General features: G+C 37.2%; 1 protein-coding gene across 13 annotated transcripts in view; it reads right to left on the bottom strand.

Moving 5' to 3' along the window:
• ADAM23 (ADAM metallopeptidase domain 23) overlaps nucleotides 1–13700 on the bottom strand; it is a 194049-nt gene that overhangs the window by 31220 nt on the left and 149129 nt on the right. For all 13 annotated transcript variants that reach the window (XR_509333.4, XR_006176707.2, XR_010591646.1 and 10 more), the window contains exons 19-23: nucleotides 10645–10695; nucleotides 9639–9702; nucleotides 7605–7710; nucleotides 5521–5640; nucleotides 3494–3662 (exon numbers count right to left, since the gene is read on the bottom strand). Coding sequence is in view for 9 of the 13 variants with exons in the window: in XM_008172506.4 (XP_008170728.2) it covers nucleotides 3494–3662; nucleotides 5521–5640; nucleotides 7605–7710; nucleotides 9639–9702; nucleotides 10645–10695 (510 nt within the window). In the remaining 4 variants the exon portion in view is untranslated. The remainder of the gene's footprint in view (nucleotides 1–3493; nucleotides 3663–5520; nucleotides 5641–7604; nucleotides 7711–9638; nucleotides 9703–10644; nucleotides 10696–13700) is intronic.

Here is a 13700-nt window from a genome sequence, read left to right as displayed (position 1 = left end):
AATGTGTTCTTAAACCCACCAAAAATTACATTACACTTGTAATAAATATGAACTCCTACCAAACCCATAACATTTAAAATACTAATCAATAGTGGATGATGGCTGTAAATGGACGATGGTAAAAAGAAATTAGAGATGGAGTAAGTTGCTGAGGAAAGTGACTGAAGGAAGGTGTGGTGGAAAAGAAGATAAAGATAGAAAGAATGAAATTTTGATCAAGATTAGAAGGGCAGTTAGTCATCAATAGAGGTACCTAATCAACTGGTACATAATGTATAAAAACTATAGATTACATAGTCTATAGATAATGCTTAACCAAGTTGACAGACGGTACAATGCTGACAATCAAAAGTAAATAAGCCATGTAATTTTTATTTATACCTTTATCTCATTCTGCATCCTCTAATGTTCACTAAAGAAGCTTATCAAGAAGGATAAAGATAACTTTAATCTTACTTGTAAGAAAGGTTTGCTGAACCGAAAATTCGAATTAGCAAAGGCACAATAGGAATGTGGAAAAAAATTCAAAGTCATCAAGAGAATGTCTGGATCCCTTTCTTAACTCCTATATTGCCCACGTTCTCTGTGCCTCTCTCTCTCTTTCTCCTTCATTCTGAACCCAATTCACCCTCCTTTCAGTCTGTCTCCCTTTACGGATTCTCTTCCCATATGAATCTTCCCCATAATAAGAAAACAATTTCCTAATATAGAGTCTAGTCCTCTACGGTACATATCTGTAGAAATTATAGCAGTCTATCTTATCCCTTGTTGGCCCTGCTCTCCGTTAAAAAAAAAAAAAAAAAAAAAAAAAAAAGTGGGAGTGGGGGAAGCACAACTAGCCAGAAAAACAAAGTGTTTGATCAGTAGTTAAAACACTTGATAACTTAGTCAAATAGACTCAGAGGTGGACTATGAAGCATAACATCCCTCAGTGTAAACTGATGTGCTAGGGTGGAAATAGTGTCAAAACTAAGTATAATTTAAACCAGGGGTTCCAAAATGTGGCCTCAGCCCACCTTGACACAGTGCTGGGTGGTCTACCGGCATGACTGCATTCTCCTGTCAAGCTCAGTCTTAGTACATCTTTAACTCCAAGTGACTCGTGTAATCTAAGTAAAAACTATATCAATGTAATGTTTTGAGCTGTATATGTTGGACAGAGTATAGAAAAAAATTATTTAAAAAAAATAAGCTGCAGTGCTGCATGCAAGTTTAATTCTCGCACATACAATGGTGTGTTTTGCTGCAAGGTAACCTAGCAATGTACAAACACTGCCATTTACAACTATAAAAAATGGCAAGCAGTATTTTAATCTGACATGGATCGATTTTATTTTTTGAAAACGAGAGGGGGCACTGGTGGAGAACATAATGAGCGTCCCAGACCATCTACATCTACACAAAACGAGCCAGCCAAAGGGAAAAAAAAATAAAGAAAGTGGTAAGAAGATATGATGACACGTTCTTGACGTTTGGATTCTCCTTTAGTGGATTGGATGAGTACCCATTGCCTCAGTGTGTTATATTATAAACTGTTATTTTATATTTTTAATTACAATATTTGATTCTTTTCTAATTAGTTGAGAGTAGGGGGGTCTTTACTTACACAGCACAGAAATTCAGATGATATACTAAAAAATTTGAAAACACAGTGTTTAAAGTTGGACAACTATTTTGTTTTAAAATCAACAAATAACACGTTAACAATTTTGTTAACATTGTTGTGTTGCTTATTCAGTTTTATACACTGTACATTTATACATTGTGTTTTCCTTGTTTGAACACCACATTTCACTCAACATTTTTTTTAAAAAGTGTCATTTTCTTAAAAGTGTTTGGTTTCAAAGATCTTGATGCATTTCTTTGAGTGAATATTGCTAGGAATTTCTATCATTACAACTGTTTACATTAAAATGAAAAGAAAACATGTGCACTGTATTTACAGTTCTAGTGTATGTAATTAAAATTAACAATTTTCCTCAAGAAGTGTTAATGGGCTGCAGCACAGATGGACCTCCAAGAAAGAAGTTCGGGAACCCCGGTTTAAACAGTAATGACTTCTTTAATTAGGCAGAATAAGACAATCTGCATATGCAGGGGGCCAACATTCATATTTTCAGTCCAGAGTACAATGTAGCAGCGAGGCTAAGAGGATTAAATAGCCTGATGTTCTGTATTAAGAGGACATATTAACAGCCCTAGGAAAATGAGTCATTAATGTATCGAGCACTGGTTACTACCTTTGGAGCTTCCTGACCAGCACGATGCAATGGAGACAATAAATGGAACTGGAAGGCTCACATATGACACAATATTGGGATTATTTATCTGGGAGAGTCTGAGGCGATAAGAGGTATCCTATTAAATTCTATCAAATTAAGGTTAATAAACTGGAACAGAGGGATATAGGTTTATGTTCAGAGGAAGTATACTGCATGTAAAAAGAATCTGTGGAGAATAAAGAAAATAGTGTTGCTAAAGGAGGTGAGGACCAGTAGTTTAATATTTGAATCACAAAATCAGCAAGTATGAGTGAATGCACACAAGAAGCACAAGTAAGAAGGTGCCATTTTCAGGTCTTGTCTACATGAGAGATTTTCCTTGGCTATTGCCTGCGGCGGCAAGCTATCAGTGTTGCTGCACAGGTGCAATCCCTGACATAGACAAGCAAAGTTATTTGCACCAATGGATCTTAATCCAATTTCAAGGAGGTATAGACACCTTATCAAAAGGAGTTAACCAGGCTTCAGATCATGACACAATCCTGAATACTGCTCATTTGTTTCCCCATACATTCAAAGTGAAACATGATCCGTCCTGAAAGATGAACTTGCTCAGTGTGGTCTATTTTTCTCCAGTAGCCTTTCTGGAGCACCACTGAACGTCTATTTCTATTCCCTTTTGCTGGTGCTTTCCGATCTGCTCCAATCCTACGCAGGTCCCATGCCCTTGTCCCACTTATTTCTGGTTCCACCATTTTAAAGACCTTGCATCCAGATGGTACAGTAGGACTTTCACAGTCTCTTCAAGCAGCACAGAACACTGGCTATGCCATACTGGTTCTAAGTTTTAGGGCAAGAACCCTGAATTTCTGCAGCATTAGTACTAGATTCTGTGGCAAACTGAAATTATTCAAAGGTTTGAAATGTGTGGTGAAACATTAGAGAGGTTTTTATGGTACTGGAGTTTATTATTGACTTCAGTGGGAGCACAGGCCACTAGAAGTGCTTTTGAAAATCCCTCTCTAAATATTAACATGAAAACTACAGTGAATTGTGTTACACAGTTTAAAAACCTTATTTTCTCATGTTACCTATGCCTCTCACGCTGTCATAGAATTAAAGTATGTCACAAAATCCAACACTTGTGTATTCAGGAAATCAGGTCATTTTACTGTAGATTTTAGGTACAGAACACAACACTGTACATTAGGCCCTGTTTATAGTGGAAGTATGGACAGAGCTTATCTGCTATCCCGCGGATATGGACTTACCCCATGATCTGAACAGACTTTTCCATTAGAACCAATAGGGCAGCTGCTTATATTCAAGGACTGAATTGGTAGGCACTTCCTGTCTACACACATCATGTGAGGGCCACATGGAGCTCCATCTTCCACATATCCTAAATCTGTATCGTCATCTAAAAGCACATGAGCACCGCTAAGAGAAAAAGTTTTAAAATACTATTAATATTATGGCTAGAGCCTTTTTAAGATATTAAAACACAATAAAGGTAGGGATGTTAAAAGTGCTATAACTTCTTCACTCCACAGCACACTATAGGAAAGAATATGGTATGCAGAAATTCACACCAAAATGTTTCTATTAATCACACAATTCTCACAGTAGTACTGACATGAAATAGCTATAACATGGAGAAGAATTCTAGGTATTGACATGCAATTTTAATTTGCTCTTAATTTACATGTCTATAACTGACAGAACATCTTTCTTTTTTTCATATCATAGAATGATATTTCTAGAAAATATTACTAGTTAATGTATATATATTTATGCATATTTTATGAGAAATGTTTCATTCTTAAACTCTAATCTCAAATGGGAACAGGGAGTAAATATGGTGGAGAATGGTTGTATATATACACAAGCGAGTATTCTTTGTTACTTTTACTATTCTTAATAATCAAATTTTATTTAATTTTTTAAAAGCACCCATCCAGTAATCTGCATGCAAGACAATAAAAACATGTACCTGTCCTCTGACCAATTAAATGATAACTAAAGATCTCCTCCTACCACAATCATTCATATAAAACAAAATTCCTCTTGCTGAGGACTACAGCAATGGGAGAGGTTCTCCTGTTGCTGTAAGTAAGCCAGCTCTCCTGTTGCTATATAATTATTCTGTTGACATAACGCTGTCTGCACTGGGGGTTAGGGTCAATTTACCTACATCTCTCAAGGCTGTAGATTTTTTACACCCCTGAGAGACGTAGCTATGCTGATGTAACTTTTCAGTGTAGACCAGCCCTCAGCCATAAAACTTCCCCAAAGTAATTCCTAGAGCATATCATTTAGAAAAACATCCAATCTTGATTTTAAAATAGTCTGTGACAGAGAACCCTTCATGATCCTTGGTAAATTGGTCCAGTGATTAATCACCCTCACTGACAAAAATTTATACCTTATTTCCAGTCTGAATTTGTCTAGCTTCAGTTTCCAGCCGCTGGATCATGCTATACCTTTCTCTACTAGATTGAAGAGCCTATTATTAAATATTTGTTTCCCCTGTAAGTACCTGAAGACTGATCAGGTCATACCTTAACCTTCTCTTTGTTAAGGGAAATAGACTCAAGGACCTCAATCTATCACTATAAAGACATGTTTTCCAAACTTTTAATCATTTTTGTGTCTCCTCTTTGACTCTTCTCCAATTTATCAATACCCTTCTTGAATTGTAGACACCAGACCAGGACACAGTATTCCATCCGCACCAAACAGAGAGGTAAAATAATCTTTCCGCTTCTATTTGAGATTCCCCTATTTATGCATCCAAGGATTGCATTAGCTCTTTTGGCCACAGCATCACACTGGGAGGTTGTGTTCAGCTGATTATCCCCCACAACCCCCTAATCTTTTTCAGAATCATTGATCCTCAGGATAGTCCACCACCGTGGAAGTATGGCCTACGTTCTTTGTCCCTCAATGTGTACATATAGCCAAATTAAAACTCATACTGCTTGTGCCCAGCTTACCAAATGATCAAGATCACTCTGTATCAGTATCCTGTCCTCTTCTTTATTTACCCTTCTCCCAATTTTTGTGTCATCTGCAAACTTGATCAGTGACGGCTTTATTTTTTCTTCCAGATCATTAATAAAAATTGTCAAATAGCATATGGCCAACAACCAAACCCTGTGGGACCCACTAGAGACATGCCCCTTTGATGATGCCTTCTTAATAATTAAATTTTCAGACTTATTAGTTAGCCACTTTTAATCCATCCACCTCGGTTACGGATAGAAAAACCATTTGTGTACGCTATATAGTCTTTTACCTGCACTCCACTACACGCCCCTGATGGTAAAAAGAGGTTGGGGTAATTTCTCCCTGAAGATGACCAATTCGTGGAACTCGAGTAAGATTAGTGCAGAGCAAAAAGCCACAGAACACATCACTGCGAAAGAAAAACAAAGAAAAAGTTACCAAATAGAGTCCTACTAACAATATTTATAAGATACAAACTGTTGTGTCAAAAGCAATGAAGGCATGGAACCAACAATATTACTGCAATAAATAACTTAAGATCAGCTTCTGCCACTGCCGGTCACATAAAGTAATAACTTACTCAGTGAGTAGTACCACAGACTTTGGTGGTACTACACTAAGTAATGTACTACTTGAGGGGAATAAGGATGGCAGAAGCTAGTCATAATCAGCAGATGTTGTTAATTGTAAAAACAGAAACAAAATTCTACCAATTGGTTAATTATGAATAGCAGCATTTCCCCACGTTTATCTGAACAAAAATCTATTTCCACAAAAATACTTGAATATAATATTAAAAGGGGCACACAGGTGGACAAACTATGCATAGTTTTGTTATGCTAGACTACATTACATTGTGCTTTTTCAGGTAATTTGGTTACTCTATATTGATGCAGTTTGCTTATTTTGTATTTTATTTTATTCCCCATGTCATCACAGTACAATTATAATTAGTATAAGAATCAGTAATGTTCAGGGTGCACTACATTCTTGGGAAAGAGACTGGCTTATCTGCTGCCACTGTATAACAAATCACAATAGCCTACTAGCCTCAAACTGGCTTCCCTTGCATGGATGGTCCAAATTTTGCATTGAAGTCGCACATATAGCTGGATGAATACTGCAAAAAAATGTGAATATCTGTGTGCATTCCAAGTGGCTGTTCATCTGACTAGGTTTGTGCTCCTTTTTATTAACTATTTTCAAACATTCATGCATATGTTTTTAGGTGTGTTTTTTTAAATATGAACTTTGGGGGGAATGGTTGTTCTTCACATGACTATTCATTCACACATTAACAAGGGTATTCACCATTCATTATTCTCCTACTTTTAAAGTTTCAGTCATCCAAACAAGGAGCAGATAGATCGTGTGACACATAGCAAATAGTTGTAGTGAACAAGTTCACAAACCATGCATAGGTCAAAATTTGTTCACTTAATCAGTTAAATTACAAATAGTAAATAAATTAATAAATATTGAAGTTCTCCTGAATGATTCCTGAACTGGAAAAAAAGGGCTAAATCAAATAAGTCTTTTACCTCTAGTTATATCCTCGCTCAACTAGCTCCCTGCTTGGAAGTTCAACACATGCCCAAGACAATAGGGAGAGGTAAAGAGGAGGAGCTTACACTGCCAGGACCAGTAGTCGAGCCAGAGGAAGAGTTTAGTACTGCATCAACTGCCTCTAGCCCGTGGGCACTATGGCTACTTATGACATATGACACCAGCTATGGGACATCTCTAGATGCAAATTGGTAGAATGAGCCTCTGTCTTCCACAGATCAGTCAGAGCTCACTGTTGTCCATGGCCTACTAGTGTCTTCCAAATATTTGGTCATATTGTATATGAGGAGGTCCAACATGATGGAAGATCATGGTCTCACTCAGTGAAAGCAGACTACTACCAAGCTATCACTGCCGTTTCCCCTCTTCCTTCCCGCCCCCGGCTACGGGGTGGAATTACCCTGAGATCACAGGATCTAGCAGAGATTCCTGGGCCACGTCTGGAGGTGGAACCAACATTCATCTCTCTGGCCACTTACATCCCTGCCTGACCTTGTGTGCATGTACATTACAAATGTGTGACACTGTGCTGCTATATCCTTTAACTTCTCTCCACAAGTCCAAATTGCCAGTACATCTGCACAAAAATCTAGATGTGAGAAATTCCAAAAATGTGAATTTTTGAGCCATCTGGGAATTCTGCAAACCAATCTGTGAAATATTTTGGAATTCTGAAAAATTGTAAGAAAAAACGGAGGATTCAAAACCATGCAAAACGAACTGCTGAAAAAGTTCATTAAAAATCTGAAAAATATTAGGCCAATTTCACCCAAAACATTTAGACAGTTTCTACAAAACTAAACTTACTGTTTACTGCACTGAATCCATTGGTCTCCATCCTTTCCACAGTTTCCTTTTTTTGTGCCTTCTGTATTAAGCTTCTCATAACAGAATTTGTCAGATCCTGTAGCCTCTGTTGATGAAAAAGGGAAAAGAGAATGTACTTTACGTTGACAGCAGCAAGTATTCTCTTCATAAAATTAATGTAAAATATGTAAAGAACTGCCACAAGAAAATATAAACACAGGACTTTGAAATTTCATCCTGTGTTTTAATTTATGGAGTAGATTTTGTTTACACAACGAGAGGGGGAAGGAGAGAGAAGAAAAGACAGAATTCTATCAGGCAGCTGAAAAGGGAAAATATTTCCCACCTTATACTCATTCCAATATCTGAGCTGAATATCAGTCTGGAGACTCTCTCTCGGTGATTTGTCTAAGCAACATCTACCTAAGTGTATATCTTCTTCACTTGAATATTCTGGGGGTCTAACTTTGTTCACACATACATCAGTATTACAGAGGTGCAATTTAAATGTTTTCCCTGCTGTTATTTCTGATTTATACTAGTGTGAGAGTAGAATCAGATTATCTCTCTATAGCACCAGATGTTTGCCTCTCGATGTATCCAGGGAAAGAATTAAGGGGTCTGATTCTCCTCTCACTCACACCAGTGTAAATCAGGAGTAATGGAGTTAAACAGATACAAAACCAATATAAGTGAGAACAGCATAAAACTGAGATTAACTCGCAGTTTTTCAGTGTAAGCAGAGAAGTCCTAACTTTCCTAATAAAGTAGGATTGGCTAGAAGAGCCACATTCAATCTAGAACATTTTCCACCTTTCTTTTCTTTAGGCTTTTTGGGTTTCCACACATTAGTATGCTTGCGCTAAGAATAAACCTTTTCAGAGTCTCACCTACCTAAAAAGGCAGGAGCAGCAAGCCGGCCGTGAGGAGGCAGAGCAAACAATAATGGGAAATTGTTGAAAGAGAGGAAAGTAGAAAGAGAACAAAGGCAGAGCCTGAAAAGATGTTCTCAGAATTTGGTCTGTGATGTGACTTTTCTGTGCTTGGGGGTGGACCAATAAACATCCTTCAGGACTCATGGAGTTAATATAAAATTACTCATTAACAAGCCCTTTAGGCTTTCTTTCATTAAAAAAAAAATAGTGTCTCCATTATTTAGAATGACAGAGAAAGTAACAACTAAATATAATGTATCAGTTACAGCATAGGCACTTATATCGAAAAAACAATATAAATAATTTCAATTAAAATATAACCTTAGAGTTAGAGGGAAAAAATGTACTGTACTGCCACTGAGCTAAGGGAAAGGTACCAGGAGTCCACTAAAACTACTGTCCCCATCTTTCTCTGTATTAAATGCACTATAGCTTTTGTTGCTTGTGACAGACAGTAAAAGATGGAAATCTCCTAACTCCACAATGGGTAGGAACATTCTTTTCTCTCTCACAGACCACACACACCCCACAATCACTTAAGTTGGGATGAATCTGGCATACATAAACATCACAATGGCATGAGTACAACAGACTGGGACATACTGGTAGTTCAGTTCTACTGTCTTATGCTCAAAATCATTATCCAGTGCATGTCTCCCCTGAAGATGAGGGAATCGATAGTTATCTGTGTGATTTAGTTTTTAAAAACACACATTTATATTAAGGTATGTTAAGAAATATTCTGAAGACAAAAATATATTTATCCAAAGATATTAACCTAACGTGCTTGTAGAATTTAGTTTTATATTTTCTGGTGAGTTTCAGCCTGGGTTAGCTGCAGTATATGCTGCTCACCTTACCTATATCTACAAGCACAGCAAGTTATAACCACCTGACTCCCACGGCTCCAACATATCACAGACCCAAATACCAAATGACATCACAAGTCACCCACATTATCTCAACAGACATTTTTTCTCTGCTCTACGGTGGAAACTTTTAACTGAAGGAGAAAAGTACAGTAGGTGGAAATACTAATAATACAAACTAAAAAATACATATGAATAAAATATATTTAAGGTAGGCAACGTCAACCTACTAATTCCCCAAATGTATTTGCACTGATTGTCTCTTGTCTTGCATTCTCCATTATAGCAACGTCCCTAAACAAAAACACAACAAATTAGTGAAGGGAAACTGAACATATTAAAATCAAATGTTGTCCTTTAGCTGTCTTTACAAGTTCTCTTTCATTTTCATTATTATATTTTATACATTGGGATATAAACTCTCCTCTTAGTGTGCTTGTGGGAAGGGGGAGGGGTGAGTGGAAAGCACATTTATACACTGGGGGCCTGATTCTCTACTGCATTTCATGTTGTCATTTAAACTAGTCACAGTGGGTTGAAAATGCTGCCCAATCAGATTTTCCACTCACCCACACTAGCAGCAGCATTATACATCCACTTTGCAAAGTGTAAAGGCCTGCATAAGATGCAAACTAATGAAAGAACTGGCCCTTCATTTCTATTAACTTCAATGGAACTTACACCAGTAAATCATTGCAGAATTATATAAAAATATACACCTGTACATTTGGGTGCCCACTGAGCCTCACCAAGCTTGTATTTCTATTTTCTGCAAACTGCCTGCTGGCCAGAAATAAAATCAGAGGAGAAAGCTGAATTTTTTTAAGGTGATCTGAAAAGGGCCAAACTGACTGTACTTAAACTGAAATTCTCAATGTTAAAAACAGAGCACAGACAGCACAGGCAACATCAGTGCAAGTTTATTTACATCGCTACACGCAATATGCCTCAACTTTAACCAAGTAAGTGAGAGACTAGATCAGTCCCTATGTCTATACAATGGCCCACCGGAAGGCTGAACAAAACATTGAAGAACTGCAGGGAGAGAGGGATGGATGATATGCTTAAATTTAATAGGTGCTCTGTTTGTCTGCACGATGTTTGACAAACCCTTAGGTTGAATAAACTGAGACACAGCGTTTATGAAAAAATAAGGAAGAAAAGTGAGTTAAGAAATGAAAATTTACACTGGATTCATTATTCATTGATTTGCAAAGGTTTAAAAGCGTTACATACCTGATTAGAATCACAAACATATCCATCTTGTTTATGAAGATTTGGTGGGCACTGAACATCAAAAGATAAAAATTCTTGATCAAATTATAACATTTGGAATTGTAGGACAATAAATAAATGTTTAACAAATTATTTAAAAACAAATAGTTGGCATAAAATACATGCAGAGGAACTGTGCAACAGAAGATGTCATCCTTAGTGCTAAAGGGTCCCAAGGGTTATAACTACTGTATAAGAAATCGGAAAAATTAGGTTTATATTTATTAGAAAATAAGCTAATAGGATATATGATTGTGGCATATAAAATTCAAAGGAAAAAAAGAATGGAGAAGGTTTATTATGTTTATATAGTATCCAAAATGTGGTAGATGCTTCACAGACTAATTAAAATGATACAGTAAATGCACCAAAGAGTTCACATGCTACCTATAGACATGAGATAACAAATAATAGATGGAAACAAGGAGGAAGGAAGACAAAGGTTACACAAGTCACATCACACAGCCATTTAAGAAATATCACAATGCTATTTGACAGTGAAACTCAAACCAAGAGAGAATAGAATGAAACAAAGAAAGAACCAGACATACATTTAGGAATCTCCGAATAAACTTTGAATGAAAAAGTAATTCCATTGGTACTCTGTTCCACAATAAACAGTAGAAATTTCAAATATAGTCAAGAACTTAAGGAAAACGACTTTACAGAGTAAAAGTGCTAGCTGGGTAGGTAGATAGACATGTAGCAGGTCACTTTACCAATCCTCGCCAAAAACATTACCTTGTTAACATAACCTGTAACAGTTCTGTTTTATCTGATCCTTTATTAAGGTATGTGTATAAACCGATTAAATTGTATAGTATAATATATCTAAATATATTATACTATACAATACTATACTATATTATACTATACAATATATATACTATACTAAATATATTATACTATACAATACTATACTATACCCACACTTTACAAAACACATTTAAAGAAATCATGTTGTCACAAAGGGACTGCAAAGCAGTTGCAGGGCCCCTAATGGATTGTTCCTGATACAGGAGCCCCTCTAGACAGGTACACAACTAACTACACCAGACTTATACCTTCCTCTCCCCTGCAAGAGCCACTGATTGGGGAGGGCGGGGGGGGGGGGGCCGGGGAGCATTACTGGTCATCTGATAAGTGAGAGGTGTGTGACTAGGGCAGTCCCGTACCTCAGTTATTCCTGAGCTGCCACAAAGTCCAGAAAGTCCTTGAGCAGCTGGGAACAAGTTAGGGCAGCCCTTAGGGTTGTTCTAATCAGCTACGGGGATCAAACTGGCTCTTAGTGGCCCCAGATTCGAGTGGGCACATGCCCAACTCTTAGAACCTGTACAGAACCCTGCACAGGATGAACTCGGCTGTGGTAGAAGTGTGTGAATTTAGCTGTACAAGATCCTGGCTGACGAGTGATGCCACCAATATATAGATCACACAAAGAACAATTTCCCATGGTTATGCTCAGCAATAGTGATGAACACAAGAAAAAATGGAAATACTGCACAATGTAGATAAGAAGTGATTTAGAAATAATTTAAGATTAATTGATGGTTCATTAACTTTTACATCAACCAAATACTAACGCAGCTTTAGCTAACTACATATATTTCTGTGGTAAGTTCATAAACAGTCACACAGTTACATATATATATGAATTATATGATAACCAGCCACTTCCAGTTCTTAGAGCTGTGTGTTCTGATATCAAAACAGTGAAAACTTGCCTATCATTAATACATACTAGAAAACCTGCTTCACAGGGATGTCCCGTGAATGGTGGAACTGTAGAACAAGAAAAAGGGACAGAGATAGAATGACTTAAAAAATAAATAAATAGTAAGCATACTACTTTCACAGCCCTGAACCCTTACTGGGACCAGCTCCTGGGATCTGCCAATTGGCAGTGATTGTGCATTGTCACAAGACAACGAGCCCTAATCTAACTGCCTATTTTGGTTTTTCTGTATGTATACTGATTTTATGACATAGTTGGAGACATCAACAGAAATGGCTATGCACTAAATTGTCATGCAGTTCATGTTTTTGTACGCACGTATTTGTTAGATATAGCTGCTACAGAGCAACAAGTGTCCACAAAAAGTACACGTTACAGTAATTTTATATAATCAATTAAAAACTAAGGGCAAATAGCTTTTCCTCTTTAATGTTTTTGATAACAGAATGGTGGATCTGTTAAAAATAGCACATTTTTTTCTGGTGCAGAGAACATTTTTCACTAGTTTAAAAGGAAAGTTAATTACTGTGTACAGTAACGGGAGTTATTCAAGATGTGTTGTCCATATGCACATTTCACTGATGCTATGCATGCACCTCATGAAGTAGATCCGAGTCTTTGGGGCTAGCAGTATGCATAGGGCGCACATGTGCTCTGCAGTCCTCATGCTTTTCTGCAAGAGCATAATGGGGCAAAGCACGCCCACTGCCATTTGGTTCCTTCTGACTGCAGAATCCTATATAAGAGGACTCTGATGTAGAGAAGCTGGAAGGGTAGGTTGTGGAACATGCATATGGACAAACATCTCAAAGAACTCCAGTTACTGTATACAGTAATTAACATTCCTTTCTCTGTTGAGTGACTGTCTATATGCGCATTCCACCGACATGCGCTCTGATCTTCCTCACATGAGGTGTATACATACCATCACTGGGACGGGCATAAGGACGATCACTTGAAGGAGAACAATTTTAAAATAGGTGAGATACTGGGGCACAAAGAGGGTGACATTATCCATTTAAATATTTGTAGGCACACTCAGCAATGTCTTCCAAACATCACAAACCGAATGGCTCATAACTTTCTTCAGAAACAAAGCTTCGGTTTTGTCCATATTTAACTTTTCTCAGAGGCTACATTTTGACTAACCACTTTTAACGATTTATCTATTTATTCAGTGCCTGTGGTGAAAAATTTGGGAGTCCATTTTTAAAAATGTTATTTTCCTTCTACTTCTCATATTGGTTTAATCGTTCACATTTGCCTTTTTTACTTAACTTTT

Source organism: Chrysemys picta, chromosome 11, assembly GCF_011386835.1.
Source record: "Chrysemys picta bellii isolate R12L10 chromosome 11, ASM1138683v2, whole genome shotgun sequence".
Classification (NCBI taxonomy): Eukaryota; Metazoa; Chordata; order Testudines; family Emydidae; genus Chrysemys; species Chrysemys picta.
This window is presented reverse-complemented; position numbering and strand designations above follow the sequence as displayed.